This window comes from Grammomys surdaster, unplaced genomic scaffold, assembly GCF_004785775.1.
Source record: "Grammomys surdaster isolate TR1022 unplaced genomic scaffold, NIH_TR_1.0 126185, whole genome shotgun sequence".
NCBI lineage: Eukaryota > Metazoa > Chordata > Mammalia > Rodentia > Muridae > Grammomys > Grammomys surdaster.
This window is the reverse complement of record NW_021620991.1, coordinates 3,183,338-3,200,795: the sequence shown is the minus strand read 5'-3', so window position 1 is coordinate 3,200,795 and position 17,458 is coordinate 3,183,338. Positions and strand designations below refer to the sequence as shown.

Below are 17,458 nucleotides of genomic sequence, written 5' to 3'. Positions count from 1 at the left end.
GGTAGCATTTTTCACCATAGTCAAAGAATGGGAACAACTCCAATGCCCGCGAACCGCCAAACGGCTGAACTACGTGTGGTATATCACATGACAGAGTATTGGAGTATCATTCAGCCATCAAAAGAAATTCGGATACATGCTACATGGAGGAACGAACCCCCATGCTGCTAAGCAAAAGAAGCAGATTGTAAAAGGCCACACCCCCTTCATTTGTTTCAACCAGAGGCTAAAACCAGGGAAACCCCACACGGTGGACTGACGGTTGCCAGGGTGGGAGAGGAGTAAGATGGGACAAGGAATACAGCAATTTCTTGTTGGGGGGGGGAGTTGGTGGAAACATGCCCAATCCTGATTTTATATTCTTCTTCTTCTTCTTCTTATTGTTTGTGGGCATGTGGGTGTATGTGTGGTGGTCAGAGGACAACTTTTACGGCATCTATTCTTTCTGTCCATCTTTGTGTGGATTTGGGGGATTGAACTCATGTCATCAGGCTAGTGCGGCAGGTCCCTTGACCTTCTGAGCCATCTCTCCAGTCAGCTCATGGTAAATTTCTGCACAAGTCTATGAGTACACAAAAACCATCAAACTGCATACTCTAGTACTTAAATAACTCCTGGTGATAGGGATCAAACCCAAGGCTATTGGAAATAGAAGGTTCTGGAAGACAAAAAAAAAGTCCTTGAGGTGGGAATAGAACCCAGTTTCTCTCCCACTAGTAGCCAGGCCTGGAGTTATGGTGACTTTATTACCCCACAGAATGCTCAGGGACAATTCTGAGGCTGCGACTCTAGTTCTGCTTTCAAATAAGGAAACTAAGACATGGTGAGGCCAAGTGGTTTGCTTGAGGCCACACAGCATCTGTCTTTTTATGTTAATATTTAAGTTCAAGCTTAACTGAGTCCCAAGGTAGTCACCAACATAGAAGGACACCCAGTAGAATCCTACAGCTTCAAGGTGTTGATGAAACACCATGACCAAAGTGCAAGTTGTGAAGGAAAGGGTTTATTTAGCCTACACTTCCACATTGCTGTTCATCATCAAAGGAAGTCAGGGCAGGAATTTAACAGGGCAGGAACCTGGAGGCAGGAGCTGATGCAGAGGCCATGGAGAGATACTGCTTACTGGCTTGCACCTCATGACTTGCTCAGCCTACTTTGTTGTAGAACCCAGGACTACCAGCCTAGGGGTGGCCCCACCAACAATGGGCTGGGCCCTCCCACATCAATCACTGTTTAAGAAAACGTCCTACAGGCTTGCCTACAACTTGATCTTATGACACTCCCCCACACCCCAATAGCGTTTCTCTGTGTAGCCAAGGCTGTCCTCAAACAGCTGCAGACCAGGCTGGCCCTGAACTCAGAGATCTGCCTCTGCCTCCCAAGTGCTGGGATTCAAGGCGTGCACCACCCAAGTGCTGGGATTCAAGGCCTGCACCACCACCGCCACTTAGCTGGAGGCATTTTCTTATTCACGGTTGTGAAACCAAAACAGAGACATTGTTGTTAAGGAGTCACGTTGTTACACATTGTTATTAAGTCTCCATATCTTACAGGAATAGCTTTCTGTTTTCTTAAATCGAAGGGATCCTACACCCCGCGTTTTTCAACCTATGTTGAACTTGTAACCCCATAATGTATACCCACTCCCTTACCTTGCTAAACTCCTGAACACCTGTAACGGCTCCCTTTCCGCATGACGTACTCTTGCACTTACCTACCCTACAGGTAACCTTGAGCCCCAAGTCTGCCCGCTCTTCTGTTCAGGCGATAACAATCATCTTGACAGCTGATTTCTATTAACTCTTCTCCAAAAAAGTACCTCAAAAGCAGGTGTGGAGCTGCTCTCTGGATCCCTGACTTAGGGGACACAGTCATCTGGCCAGTCCCTTGTGCACTTTTAAGTACAGCTTTGTCTAATCAAACAACGGTGGACATGTTTTTTTCTCAGGTCTAACAAGGTTCCCTCCTCTCAGATGACTTCACCTCGTGTAGACAGTCTGCTAGGATCTTTAGTGAATGCCAGCACAGCCACCTCGTTTGAGGGCAGTGACATCGAAGTCACCAGACACATCAGGGTCCCTGTGGGTGAGACAACCCTCACCCTGCCCAGGGGAGAATTGTCTTCCGGTCTCCTACCTCCTTGGAGAGCGGGCTCCCCCACAGGATGTCAGCCCCACGTGGTCTAGACCCAGGTGCAGCCTGAACACTATTTTTGGAGCCTCAGGCAGAGACATATCATACCGTTTTTGCTAGCTTCCTGGGGCTCGCACAGCGGAGACTCACAAACAAGCTAAAAGTCAACAGGGACTGACTACTCTCACAGTCTGGAGGCCAGGCGGCTGGCAGGCAGGAGCCGGCTAGCAGGCAGGAGCCGGCAGGGCTGTGTACCCTCCAAAGGCGTTAGTCAACAGTGTGCCTCACTCAGCTTTTGGGCTGAGTGTCTCCCCGAGACTCTCTGCCATTCCTTGGATTACATACATGTTACTGCTCTTTGCATCGATCACAGGGCCTTCCAGTGTCCTGTATCCCTTCATCTGAGCACACTGATGAAAGACCCTATAAGGTGACCCAAATAAAGTAATTTTCTGAAGTTCAGTTCGTATATACAATTCGGCTGCAGGAAATGAGTGGGCAAACTGTGCCCATCATCACTGTCCACAGCGCCGGGAGCTGGTTCCTCAGAGTTGGGAAGGCATGGTCTAGTCCCTCCCCACCCTGTCTGTCACAAGCTCTCCCCAGTCACCCAGCCCTTCTCTCATCCCCTGCAATGTGTCTGGAAGGCTCTCCACCATGTCTTCCGATGGGATCTCCCTCAGACTGTTCAGGACTCAGCTTTCACCTTCTCGGATCAGCTTTGCCCCGGCCTCCCACGTACCCCCACGCACTTTCCGGTTTCAGGATGGCTGATGCTACTGAAGAGGATCTTGGGATATCATTTCATTTCTCCTTCCCCTCTGCCGCAAGATGTGTAGGCTCGAGGTTGTGGCCCCTGCTCCTCCTGTTCCTACAGCATCTCCAGGGTCCAGACAAGGATCTAGTGCCAACATCCTCTCAGAAAGTGGTTGCTGAGTACACGCCAGGTTCTCATGAGCAGTTAATGAGAAACAAACAAGGCTCAGGGTCTCTCTCCCTGAGCAGTTTCTACCATCATCACAAGCACAGCCTTGACCACTAGACTGACCAAGGGTCTTTTCCTCACAGGTGACTCAGAATACACAGATTTCAAGACCCTGCTGTCTCGCCGGGCGGTGGTGGCGCACGCCTCTAATCCCAGCACTTTGGAGGCAGAGGCAGGCGGATTTCTGAGTTCGAGGCCAGCCTGGTCTACAGAGTGAGTTCCAGGACAGCCAGGGCTACACAGAGAAACCCTGTCTCGAAAAACAAAACAAAACAAAACAACAACAACAAAAAGACCCTGTTGTCTCAGGCTCCACCGGAAGTGCTTTGTTTCTTTAAACTACAACAACGGTCCAAATGGACCAAATACATTGTCCATAAGAGAGGAGAGCACAGAGAAGTCCTAACCTCCACTTACAGAGAGCAGCCAAACCATGGAGCTAAAACAGGAGACTTGAACCTCAGATAGACATGTAACTTTTAATTATAAGTATATGTCAACCATTGCACGGGACATACTGATATGAAAATACATACTTGTTGTCTACCTGAGACGCTAATTGGATAGCCAGCCTGTATTTTCATTTGCAACACTGGCTGTCCTACAAGGACTTGAGGAGACAGTCCCCTTTGATCAACTGGCTCTGGAGCTTACAGACAAGAAAGGTGCACAAATGCAATCTCCAAGAGTTTGTAAACAGGGCTGCCAATTGGCCTGTCGTCTCTGTGTCCAGGAGCTGTCCTGGGTGCTGAATCCATAGGGACGTGAGTCACGCAGAAAGGTTCTTCTGGGAGCCTAAGAAAACTTATTCTACATGCAGGTCATCGAGACAGACTGAACCTTTACCCCACAGCCTTTGTTGCCATAGTTACAGTCAGATGCAGCCAATTCTGAGGAGAACTGCTGAAAACCATGTATCATAGATACAGCTCAATTTTGGGAAGTGAAGGACACATTTCTTTGTTCAGAGAATACGACATGGGTTTTTCTTCCCAGAGTGAGTTTGCATTAGGGACAGTGAGTTGAAGTATTTTCCTTTAAATTTTTTTAGATTTATTTACTTTATGTGTTTGCGTGTTTTGCCTGTAGGGGTCAGAAGGGGGCACTGGATTCCTAGGAACTGGAGTTATGGATGGTAATGAGGCACTATGTGGGTTCTGGGAACCAAATCTGAGTCCTTTGCAAGAGCAGCCAGTGTCTGTAACTTCTGAGCCATCTCTCTGGTCCCATTTTGAAGAGTATTTACTTTATTTGTAATTGTGTGTGTGCAGTACTTACAGAGGCCAGCAGGTGGCATATGCTCTGGCAGAGTTACAGGTAGTTGTGAACTGCCTTACTTTGGTGTTGGAAGCTGAACTCAGGTATTTGGTAAGAACAGTCAGTGCCTTTATCTGCTGAACCATCTCTCCAACCCCAATGAAGTGGCTAATTTGTCCCAGTGAAGTTGCCAGAGACAAATGATACGGCCTTTATCTGCACAACAAGGTTCCCCGCATGGAAACACTCAGACAAAACTCCAAGCCCAGCTATGCTTACTTCCAGACAGCTAGCACTATGGCAGGCATTCACTCTCAGAGGCACCGCTCTGGAGATTTCCAAACTGAAAATAATCACGGCGAAGTCCCAACAAAGCTGTGGCCAGCATTTCCAGAGCCGTGGTGCCCCTTTCTCCTGCAGCACCTTGAGGTTTTTCTCGAATGTTCTGAGGACTCCTTACCCACTACCCATCCCCGTCTCCAGCCCAGCCCTTACCGATACTTCATGCCTGTGCGCTGGGCGGTGCAGCCGTCCAGGGAAAGGCCGTGCATTTGGAGGAAGCTCTCCATGTTCCTGGCCTGGGCGGCTGCCCGCACCTCCCTCAGCCGCTGAAGCTCCAGGGTGTCTGTCTGGCGGACTGGATGCAGGGTCCAGTCTGAGTGGCATCTGCTGCTTACGCTCCGCAGACTCTCGCTGTATGTCATGGACAGCATGATGCTGCCTGGAGTTGCCACCGTCCAGATGAGAAATGCTGAGCGTGGTGGTTTAAAGAACTTGTCAGTACCGCTGGGGCCCTAGGCTGGCCGGCTGGCTGCAGGGCAGGGGCGGATGCAGAGTAACAATCTTCAGGAAGAATTGACATCAGGGTGTGCCCAAGTCCTGGGTGAAACACCCTTGGCCTGAGACTCCTGTCCTTAAAATCATGCTTGCTGGGAGACAAGCTTGCCCACATCTGCCCCAGCAAGTGTAAGAGAAGCAGGCCAAGCCGGACTGCAGGCAGGAGGGAGTACTGCCTCCCAAGCAGCATAGTAACTGGGAGCACGGGGAACATGCACAAGGATGTTGGGGCTACCCAGTGGCGGTTGAGATGCCCCTTCATAGTGCTCTTGTGAGGGGAGCAAGCGGGACCTAGGCAAAAGGCTGTCCCAGGGAAGAAGCACAAGGCACATCTGTCACAGAAGCAAGCCCTAAGTGGGCATCAGCCACGGCATCGCCCTACCCCACATGCCAGGGGCCCAGCCTGGGAGGCCACGTTTGTCCTCAAGCCTGGGAAAGGGGAACTGTGAAGCCCATCGTGCACGGTCTGCATCTGGAAATCCTGCGGCACCGGCAGAGGTCTCTGGGCTCCGTGCTTCGTGACAGCATGTCGCACGGTCTGTGGAGGTTTTGCAGTAGGGTATGAGAGGTGGTGGGCTTGTTGGGAGTATGAGATTTGTCAGCTTATGCATCCAGAGCCACTCCTAGGTCAGTCTAGTTCGTGAATTCACTCTTGGAGGCCAAGATCAACAGTGTCTGCGAAAGGGAACTGGGATACAAACAGTAGCCCTGACACTGGTCACTGGCACGGCTGAAAAAACATGTATCCAGGGAGAAAGAATTCGCCTGCAATCCTCCTGCCAGCAGCACTTCAGAGGCACAAGTGGGAGCCAGTGAGCACTCCGGAGGGAGAGATGCCCTGCTCTGTCTAAGATGGGCAGTTGCGGATACAGGTGAGGCCGGGGTCTGCAATCCAGGCCCCCGTCCTTGTCACCTGGCCTGAGTATCATGTATGTTCAGGTGCTGCAGTTCCTACTTCAGCTGGGTCAGCTGTAGTGGTGAGACCCTGAGACTCTCTGTTTTCTGGAAGGGAACCAGCCTAGTGCTACTCTCTGCCTAGGAGAAAGCAGGCTTGGTTAACCACAGGAAGGAGCTGAAGAGGTATTGGTGGCCCTGGGGGTGGGCTGAGTGGCCCTAGGTGAGGACAGGAGATTGAGATGACTGTGCAAAGTCCTCCCACCCTGGGCCACCTCTTCCTGCTAGGCCTGAGCACTGCAGGGGGCTGGCCCACTGCATGCACGGGGGTTCATCTCTGGGAACCTGTGGCCAGTCCTTCCACAGAGGCCTTCCCCACAGCTATCTTTGTGTGAAAGCAAGCATAGGACCTCGTTCACAGTCAGTGCTTGGGATATGGAATATTTACTGTATTTGTAGCTGAGTCAGGGAAAGGGGCTCAGAGGGGGTCTGGACAGAGCAATGGGATCCTAGGGAGGGACACACACACACAAACACACACAGAGAGAGAGAGAGAGAGAGAGAGACAGAGAGAGAGACAGAGAGACAGAGACAGACAGAGAGAGAGACAGAGACACAGAGAGAGACAGAGAGAGACAAACGCATGCATGTGCCAACACACACACACACACACACACACGCACGCGCACACACACACACACACACACACAGAGACAGAGAAAGACAGAGAGGAGAGAGAGAGAGAGAGAGAGAGAGAGAGAGAGAGAGAGAGAGAGAGGTGCATGTATGCGTGCACAGACCAACAGACAGACACAGACAAAATGAGGGAACCAGTGTCTATCCCATCTTGAAATTTCTGTCCCAGTGTAGCTGGGCGGTGTCTCCCTGAGCAGGTGCTGTGTTGGCTGCACAGGCTCTGAGCCTTGCTTTTTGGGTGTGGCTCCTCCTCCCCACGCCCCTTTCCTGTGCGGCATTTATCACCTTTGCGAAGATGCTTTCCTAATGGCCCTGATTGCCCTGCCTCCCTGTAGCTGCTGCTCCTGTTCCTGGCAGTGCCCACGGAGGGAGGTCACAGTAGGTGCCCTGGCCTCTGAAAGGAAAGCCAAAGCTTACTGGGCCTTGCCAGGCTGAGCCCTATTGGCAATGCGCCTGTAGCAGCCCTGGGGCTGGCTGGCTCCAAACTCAGGCTTCGCAGTGACTTACAGACTGTTCTGTGGTAGGAGGTATGGTTTCCACACTAGGGCTGACATTCACCACTGCTCACAGTTTTGGGGTGGGAGTGGGGTGCCATCTGCAAGGCTCTTGATACTGAAACAGATGGGTTTGGGGCTGTTTCAGAAAGACCTGTTTTTCTAGGAAAATATGTTTGGGGGCTACAAAGGGGTCCCAGCTCATGCTGAGGCATAGTTTAGGGAAAGGAGACCTGGAACCTACAGGTGGCAGTGCAGGCTTCCTCTCCCTCCTGCAGGCTGGCCACTGTCTCCTCTGGAGGTGTTGCATGGCCAGCAGCCAGCCCCGTGTGAAATGGAGGCTAGCTCTCTCTTCCCTGGGGTGAGAGAGAAGGCTACAGCTGGGAGCTCTTCCCGAAAAGTGGGTAAGATGCACGCGCTCCCAGCAAGGCTGGAATCAATAGCCATTAGCTTTCAAGACACTGTCCACAAAAGTGCCTGGGGTCTGCAGGGGTCTGAAAATACCACCAGGGCCCCAGTGTGGGATGAGAGTAGCCAGGCTATCGGGTCTAGGATGGGACAGTGCTCTCTCTGACCACTGACTGTCTGAGCGGAGGTAAGTGACCGGCGGCTAGGATGAGCCTTGCAGCCACCAAACACCATCAAGAAGTGACAGACACTAAGACAGTCCTTTACAGAGGACACACGCACTCCTTACAACACAGTAGGAAACAGGAGCGGACAGGAAAGATCAGGGTCCTGCTACCTCCCTGGCTGGCTGCACAGCCATCACTGAGGGAAGGCAGGGTCTCATGGCAGTGGCCCAGAGCCTTCTGTTACAAGTGAGAAACTTGAGAGCTAAAGGGAGAGAACTGAGTGAGGGTGATAGCCCTGAGCAGAGGGTCCACGGTCCTGGTGTGTGTGTGTGTGTGTGTGTGTGTGTGTGTGTGTAGCTTGAGAGGGTATTAACTGGGTAGGCGCTGGAAGGCCAAGCAGAGGAGGAAGGTTCTATAGATGTGTTCTATAGGTTCATGAGTTCTGGTATCCTGTATGTAGACAGACAAAGTCGGGCTCTGTCACGCTGCGGCTGTGCTCTGGGCATTTCTTAGAGGTGATTATACTATGGCAGGGTTCTTAACGTACTTTCAAGGCTCCTCCTGGCTGAGCTTAGAAATGGCAGTGACCTCTGACCTCTGCGTTGCAACATCCTGTCGCATTCTAGATCGAGGCTCTCTGGAACTCTCACCCTACATCCTACCTGCTCTCTAGAACAAGCATCATCCCCTCCCACCCCCCAATTAGGACCTTCTAATTCCACACACTTGCAGGTTTTCTCTGGAAATCTATTCCTGTCGGCCGGGGACTCAGGAGACTCCACTCGAATTAACACGGTGACACGGAAAAGTGGGGTGATGGCAGAGCTAACCTCATTAAGTCAGTTGAAATCGCTTCTGCCTTACCCAGTGTTTTCTACCTGGAGCCACTGAAGCCCGACAACACAGGGGCAGGCGGAAAAAGAAGCCCTGTCTCTCTGTCAAACGGCAACACGTGTCCAGAGCCAGGAGACCAGCCGGAAGCTTCAGAAGTGGAAGCACAGAGAAGTGGTCACTATCTCGGGGCGCGGCTATGTAGCACACACACACACACACACACACACACACACACACACACAGAGAGACACACACACACGCTCAGCATCCCTGCAACACACAAACAGTCATTTTGCCCAAGAAGTGTCAGCAAAGCGAGATCTGAACAGCAACCCTGGCTCCTGCAGGCATGAGCTTCCTAGACAGACTTCTCAGGAAGCATGAAACCTTGTGGACAGCGTTGCCAGCCCAAGTCATGAATGCTGAATCTCAATCAAGGGTAACACCAGCGCGGCATGAGCTAGACGGAAGGACGCCGGCAGACAGGAAGACAGCCAGGCCAGGGCTGCACGGGGTGGGCGCAAGCAGGATCACAGGGAGCCAGCCCACCCTCCTCCACTCTGCACAGTTACCTCAAGTGCACCCCAGGGTGGGATCTTTGAGGCTGTCTGCTTTGAAAAATTGTGTACGGTCTGATTTCTGACCAGCCGGAAGCATGCCCAGACACCACCACAGCTCTACCGTATAAGTTCCCGGGGATGTCTGTGTCTAGACATCACCCCCAAGACAGTGACCGCTGCATCCACTTCTGTGTCCGACTCACCTGCTTCCCCGGGTGGCTGCTTGTTAAAAAGGCCACAGTCTGGTTACGGAACTAAGGAAGCAGCGCACGCAGTGGCGTTTTTCATTAGGGAGTGTCACTGCAGAACGTCAGAAGCAATTGGTGAATGAGAGAGCCCCACAGGGTCGGTGTTGGAGGCAGCAAGTCCATTAGCTTCTATTAGGGAGTTTTCATCCCATGGCAGAGGCTGAATTATTCACGAGTACCTTTCTCCTAAAAGCTCGGGAAGTGCAGTGCCACGCTACAGCCTGCCAATGCCGACGTCCGGCTGGATGGTCGGGGTGCGGCATGAGGTGGGGGTCCCGCCCCCTCCCGTGGACTCTCCTTTGCTGCCTCTGCTGCCTTTGTGTCAGAGGCCTGGGTCTTCTGAGCCACAGGTAGAAAAGAGCTGGTTGTGCTGTTCCTTCTTTGAATGCCAGACACATAGCCCACGGCTTCTCCACCTGCTTCCAAGCTGTGTCTGCAGTGGATAGCTAGGGTACCTGTGGCATGTGGCCGTTGCCACAGTGAAGAGGCACACAGAGATGTTCTTCCCCTCCATGGGAGTGTACTCCATGTGGATATATGTACAGACAGCTGCCTATACATGGAAGGTTCTAGAAATCTGTTTGGGTACATAATGCACACCCCTCTGGTAGGTTTCCTTCACAGGACACCCTTGACTGAACTTCAGATAAAGATTTTAGGCTGTTCACTGTGATGCCCTGTTGCCAGTATCCTTGGATGCTCAGAACACATGCCAGTGCCTGTGGGGTCTTGGGTACAGGCTGATACAAAAGAACAAATAGCAATTTCCAATTTGTAGGGAGGAACGGGACAAGCAGCCAGTAGCCTGAACACAACCCAAGGTACATGAAAACCTGGAGAGGCCTCAGGACTGAGCTGGGATGTTTCCCCCCAAAGGACAAGCTTTTCATGATTGTGTCTCCAAGAGTTTACTTCTTTGAAGTAATGATGGGTTCTGAGAGGTAGAGCCCCAGGGGAAATTTTTAGGCTACCGTGGACCAAGATATAAATTCTCAGCTATTCCGGCCTTTGCTCTGCCCCTAGCCGCTGACTCTAATTGTCCGCAGCCATGTAAGCCCAAATTTAACATTTTCTTCTGTAAGTTGTCTTGATCATGTTGTTTTATCACAGCCATAGAAAAGTAATCAAGACAGCTCGTTTCGGGTATACTGTTACAGTAACAAAAATCTGAATTGTTTACTGGGACAGCTTTTTTAGCCTAGCTGTCAGTGGTCCTGAGTCACACCGGCTGGGAGGGGGAACCACATCCTTCCTCGGCGCAAAACATCACTCCAGAAGTTTTCCATGAAGTTACAGAAGTTCAGGGGTTGGCTATATTATTCGGTCCTTTATGCCTCTCTGTACCTGGGACTTTCCATGTGTAACGGCTAGTCCAGATTGTCAACTTTACTGAGTTAAGAAACACACCCAGAGCATTAGCTATCCCTAGACATATCAGGCACGTGTGAGGCCATTTACACACCTCAGAGTGGATGACAGCATCCCGTAAACTAAGGTCTCAGACTGAAAACTCCAGCTGAGCCCCCGGATTCCCCACTCTGCTTCCTGATTTATCCAGACGAGAGCAAGCAGCCTCACCTCCCCACCCCCACCAAAGCAGACACCGTTTCGTTTCCACTGTCACACTTTCCTGCCGTGATGAACCTGACGCCCAAATCATATGACAAAATGAACCACCTTCCTTTCCTCCCTTCCCTCTGGTCAGGCAACTGGTAAAAGCAAAGAGAAAAGCAACCAATCCGCTGAGGCTCTGCGGTGCCCCCTACTGGTGGTGTAATGCATTTTCCTGCACTAGGGAGTCTTGCTTGCTCTGAACATAGGAACCTGAGCAGAAACGTCAGTCAGTGTCTGCTGTAGTCTAGCCGCAGGCCTGGCTCTTCTTCTCCTCTGATGCTTCCTCTATGGAAGAACGTGCCCAGAACAGGCCCTGGCTAGAGAGACAGGATGAAGGACATGTGGACCCATCTGCAGCATGGAGACAAAATAGGTCCCTGCATAGCCAGTAGAAGTTGACTCGAGCCAACCCACAGACACATAAGCAGGAATGTCAACCTCCAGACGACACTAGGTTTGGGGCTGTGTATTATACAGAATTTTACTTCTTCGTTGCTCTGGGAGTTGCTCAACTGGTAACTAGGACAGAGAGTCCTGTTCACTGTGAGGCCACAAACAACTTCTGCTTTCAAAGGGCCAGTGTCAGGTGATGTCAGGTGCTCTGTGATGGCCATGCTTAGTACCAAGATGATGTGGATGCTTCCAGTGAGCGTCACCCTGTCTGTCCAATGAATGAAGAGCCAGCCCTTTAAGATAACCATCAGACATCTGACTTAACTGGTTTGTGAAACTTCTACTGGAGATTCTAAGTGCGGGATGGACCTGTGGTCTGCTGGTCTGAGGGCCAGCTAACACCAGGGGACACTCACGGCAGGCATATTCATACCTGTGCCTTACCAGGTGCCTTTTCAGCCTGCTGTTCATCCTTCCTCTCTCACCAGGTGGAGGTGGACAGGCTCTGTAGAGGATGGGGGCTCAGGTGCACGTTTGGTTTTATTACTCCGATCTGACCACAACAAACAGCATGCATTCTTCACGTGCCACACAGATAGACACACGAGTGTGTGCAAGGTCAACTTCAGTTAGACGTTTTTATCCAGTCAATGCCAAAGTCAAACCAGAGCCTCATCTCTCAGACTTCCCTGGGAGGAACGAGACCTCAGAGACAGTGGCTCAAGTCAGCCTGTGAAGCCAGGCGCGGTCATGATCTTGAGGCCACAGGAAGAACACAGCTATGAGAGGACCCAGTGCCCACCCCACCACACACGTAGCCCAGAGTGCTGGTGCGTTAGAACAGCCCACAGCACCACCTCTGAGATGTGCTAGACAGACCTGGAAGGCGACCTCTATCCTTCCGGGGTAGATGCTGCAGCAGGCACTGCCCTGTTGCCAAGGGTGTAGGGACCCCCATCACAGCCAGCTAGGCTGCAAGTCCTCTGCAGCTCTGACAGTTTACTTCTTGGGCCTGCAAGTGTTTTCTGGATGTGTCCTTCTCTTTGTGGATGAGTGTGAGCTCCTCTAGAGGGAGAGGCAGACTGCCCCAAGGGGAACCTGGGCTTCTCAGTGCCACACCTCAGTCAGCATGGCAACACCTGTCTTCAAATACTCCTGGTCTGAGAGCTACCACCCCTCCCCCAGCCCCTTGACCCAAATCACACAGGCACTGTATACACCGTATGATGTCAGGAGCTTCAAAGCAGTGCCTGAGGGCTCCACAGGTTGTAAGCCCATCTAAACACAAATCTGCAGGTGACAGAAAGGACAGACTGGTTCAGCACAGACCCTTCCCTCTGGTAACGGGAACACAGTCCCACAACCACAAGAAAGTGGCCCGCACACTGAAAATTTTCCTTTTTTTCTTTTATAACCTTGTGATGGTGATGGTGAAACCCATCTCCTTGAACACACTAGGCAAGTGCTCTACTGCCAAGCTCCAGGCCGAGCTGGTGAGCAAGGTTCTAAGCATAGATTTGGCTGAGAGACCAAATCTTAAGAGACCATATCTTAAGCCCATTTGGTCAAATCAAAGCGGACTTCAGTAGATGGACACACGCAATTAACCCGACCGCATGCATGCCTTCTCCAGGCCTTCACCAGGCATTGCACAGGCTCTGTGGTTAGCACTGAGAGACATGGGGAGAGACATGAGAGACATGGGGAGAGACATGAGAGACATGGGGAGAGTCCACCATTGCAGATTGTGCCAGCCTGCATCCTGCCCTGCCTGGGATGGGCACTGCCCTCCCCACCATACCTTGCCCTTTGGCCTTCTGGATTGGGAGGAGGAAGAGAAAAAGAAGGAGGAGCAGGAGGGGGAGGAGGAACAGGAGGAGGAGCGGTGGGGGGAGGAGCAGGAGGAGCAGGAGGATGACTTATTACCTGTAAAACTGGAGCTGTCTTTTGGGACTCCCATACCGAGTACTTCGGATAGCAATGGAGAAAAGGGGGTGGGGGGGGGAGAAGAGGAGAGAAGACAGTATGCAATTGGCATCAGCCACAGGCAGGTGCAAGCTCAGAATTCATCACTGATATCCCGCAGCCCCACCCACCACGCATCTCCATCCCCGGGCTCCAGGGTAGCTGACCAGGCTCTAGCCGATGTGCAACCAAATGCTCTGCAGCAGCGCCACCCAGTGGCCAGTGAAGCAGCGGTCTGGCGCCTGCTTGCTCTGGTGGTGGATAGGTCCAGAGGCACCGAGGCTTCTTCCCCACTGTAGACTCTTGAGAGAGCGGCTGGGTTTTTTTAAGCCCCGCCCTCAGCTTGCGTCTGGATTTTCAATAAGCTTTAGATTATGCTTTACAACATGCTTGAGAAGAGCCGCTAAATCACACCCTGACAGGAGGGCCTGAGACTCTGGGGCCCTTCCCAGGACAGACACCTCTTCCCCCTGGTTTTCCAAAGATATTTGCAACAGCTCAGGGTCCACTCATTGTCTACAAAGGTCCGAATTCCCAGAATATATAGGCTGTTGGGGTCCTATCCGGCCATAATCTTTCAGGATGGTGATGCTGCTTTGGGTTTCCTTTGCCGGCTCTGTAGCCAGTGGCTCACCAGCGCCCCCTACAGGAGGTCTGTTGTTCAGAAAGGCTGGTTCACACAAGGAGGTCAAGATTGCCCTGTAAGAGTCTGGCTGTTGCTGGCCTTTGGAAAATGAGCAGGTGCAGGTCCCCAAATGCCTGTGAGCTCCTTGAGAGCAGCCTCCCAGACGCCTCTGGGTGGGATATCCCAGACCACTGAGTAGTGATGTCCACAGCAGGAACAACACTGCTGTGACCCCCTGCTGAGGGGCTCAGGTAGCCTCAGATGAGATTTCCAAAGGGCCAGGGACCAGAAACAAATCTATCCTGGCCCAGTGTCATCCGGAAAGTCTCACCTTCTTTCCAACTAGAGGCTTGGAAAGCTTCCATTTTTCCCACGGGGCCTGTGTACCTCACAGCCCTGTTAGCCTTCTTTGAGACCTTAGTTTTTCCCCAGAGAAGGGTGACTGCCTCAGGGACTCCTCCTCAGAGGAGGCCTGGGTGAGTTACCTGTAGATCATCCCGGGGGAGCCTGTCTGCCGCAGGGAGAGTCGAGCTGGGGACCCCGTGGTTGATTCCGGATACATGGGGCCGGCCTCACTTATCCAGATCAGCGTGCCTTTTCACAGAGGGGAGATCCTGAGAGAAGATGCAAAGGCAAGGGGTGGTGGTTAAAAAAAGAGACTGAGGGTGGAGAGATGGCTCAGTGTTTAAGAGTACTGACTGCTCTTCCAAAGGTCCTGAGTTCTATTCCCAGCAACCACATGGTGGCTCACAACCATCTGTAATGGGACCTGATGCCCTCTTCTGGTGTAGCTATCTGAAGATAGCTACAGTGTAGTCATATTAATAAAATAAATAGGGCTGGAGAGATGGCTCAGCAGTTAAGAGCACTGACTGCTACGGTATACTCATATAAATAAAAATAAATAAATAATATTTTAAAAAATCAATAGATCTTAAAAAAAAAAAAGAGAGACTGAGCAGGTTTGGGCTCTTTGAGCCACCCATCCTTCCTCAGACAGACTGCCCCGTGGATGCTAACGGGCTGCCGTGGAGGGCCCCGTCCCTCCACTCCACACCCAATGCCACTGCTCACACGAGGCAGAGGGTCTGTGGACTTGTCTTCCCCTCTCGGAACCTGAACTGTACGCCTTGCCCCTGACGTCACCGCATAGCAGCTTCCTGTGTTACCCTGATGTTTAGGGAGTTTGTTTGCTACCCTCAATGACCCCTGGGATTCCCCCTCCTAGTGCAGGGTACCTCCCTGCGAGCATGGCTGGACCCATTAGGTCTTGATTCTGACCTAATGTGGCAGAGGAGATGGGCTGTCACTGGATGACTGTAATTTCTGTCCTGCCGGAAGACCCTCCCTTTCCAGGTCTGATGTCGTGAGTAGCTGTGTGGAAGAGATCCCAGTTGTAGGAGCTGAGGCCTCAGCCCAAAGGCCAACCAAGAAGCGACTTCTCAGATGACCCTGGGAGCCTGAAGCTGATCCTTTACTAGCTAGGATCTTCCCATGATCCTTCACTAGTTATGATCTTCCCATGAAGCCCTCCTCCCCAGCCCTGGCTAGCACCTGGATAGCATGGGGCCCACAGCTGTGCTTAGCCAAGGGCCTTCTGAACTCCAGATCCACAGACATCCTGAGGTAACTGTTATCTGAAGCCACTAAGTCACTTGCTGGTCATTGCTATAGCAGCCACAGGTAATGACGGCGGGAACCGTTCCCTTCCCCTATTGATCCTTCTGTCTGTCCATCACAGTCTCCCACCACCTTTGAGCAGAGTCACCAGCCTTTTGCCCGGAGCCCTGGTCAGTGTCCTAGCTGCTCTGGATCCTCTCAGCTCTACTCTGCTGGGTTCCCTAGCAGCGTGGGCATCAACTTCCAAAGGCGCTGTGTCAAGCGGTTTCCCTTCCTTCCCCTGCCATTGCCTTCCAGGCCATGCTCTGCCGGTTGGCTCTCCTCGGACCCCTTCGGCCACACTCGGCTTTAACACTGCCGACCCCTTCCACCCAGCTGACTGCTTCAGATGCCCAGGCAGTTCCAGACCTGTCTGCACACACAGGCTTGGCTGTTCAGATTCTTTGTGTTGACATTCCAGAAAGCCTTGTTAACTGCCATGCTCCTGGCCTCGCAAGGGCCCAGATTCAAAGGTCCCTGGTTCAAAACCACAGAGCCCCACTTTCATGGGCGAAGGGATTTGGGATTGGCAGTGACCTCCCTGAAATTGGAGGGTGACATTTAGCTAGATAGCCATTTTACCAATGTTTCCTCTTAGAATCAAGACCTCCTTTGAACCCTGGCCGACCCTGGCCGACCCTGGCCACACCGCCTGGTGGAAGTCCTGATGCAGTCTCCTCTGGGTTACAGGCACAAGCGCTTGCATGGGTGCCTGCTGGAAATAGGGCAAATGCCCAAAAGTAGCGTGGAGCCGTCGTGAGTGGCAAAGTTGATGCTGGGGATTTGACCTCAACATTGAGGAATCCGGTGCACGGCTCGCACTGATTGTATCTGGTGCACGGCTCGCACTGAGGTCTCTTGGTTCATTATGCAAAAGCACCTGAGCTGTGACAACGTGATCCTGACTGTCTCCTTGAAGCTCCTCAGTGTCCACTTTCCCCACCAATCACCGTCCTCATTTGTGTGTGTGTGCACACGCATGTGCACAAGTGTGTGTACACGTGGAAGCCAGAGGTGTGCCCTCTGTAATGAGTCTCTGTCATATTCTTTGAGACAGTGGCTCTCACTGAACCTGGACCTCACGAACTGGGCCAGACTGTCTGGCCAGCGAGCCCCAGGACTCTCTGCTTCTCCAGGACCGAAATTATAGGTATGCACTGCTGCTCCTAGCTTCTTTCTAATTCTTTTTAAAGAAGGGTCTCATGATGTCACCCTGGCTGACACTGGTCTTGAACTCACAGAGACCCACTTGCCTGCCTCCCAACATGTGCACCACCACGCTTGGTCTTGCACCCAGCCCTTTATGTGCATCTGGGGATCAAATTTTCATCCTAAAGCTTGGGTGTCAGGCACTTTACCAAATGAACCATCTCCTCAGCCCTCATCTTTGTCTTTTACGATGTGAGTCCTTCAGGCCATTGGCGCTCCAAGGCACCAGCCAAAGCCCAGCTCTATGGAAGAATCTGTTCACAGGTCCTGGAGCTGGATGGGGCTGCAGGACCCTGCAGACAAAGCATTTTTGGGTCTCAAGCTGTCGGGAGTTTGACCTGTGCAGTGCTTCTCCTTGGAGAATGCTGGTCACCTGGCACTGGGGACTTCAGGGCCTCAAGGGCAGTCTCTCCTTTAAACTGCTCACTGAGCTTCTCTCTCTCTCTCTCTCTCTCTCTCTCTCTCTCTCTCTCTCTCTCT

The 17,458-nt window shown here is 52.1% G+C and overlaps 1 protein-coding gene across 3 annotated transcripts in view; it reads right to left on the bottom strand.

Annotated features, from left to right (window-relative positions):
- Kcnab2 (potassium voltage-gated channel subfamily A regulatory beta subunit 2) overlaps positions 1–17,458 on the bottom strand; it is an 85,023-nt gene that overhangs the window by 30,679 nt on the left and 36,886 nt on the right. For 2 of the 3 annotated variants that reach the window (XM_028757864.1, XM_028757863.1), the window contains exons 2-3: positions 14,596–14,724; positions 13,447–13,488 (exon numbers count right to left, since the gene is read on the bottom strand). In XM_028757864.1, the coding sequence (XP_028613697.1) occupies positions 13,447–13,488; positions 14,596–14,672 (119 nt within the window). In that variant the 5' untranslated portion in view covers positions 14,673–14,724. The remainder of the gene's footprint in view (positions 1–13,446; positions 13,489–14,595; positions 14,725–17,458) is intronic. The other variant, XM_028757865.1, reaches the window with a different exon arrangement.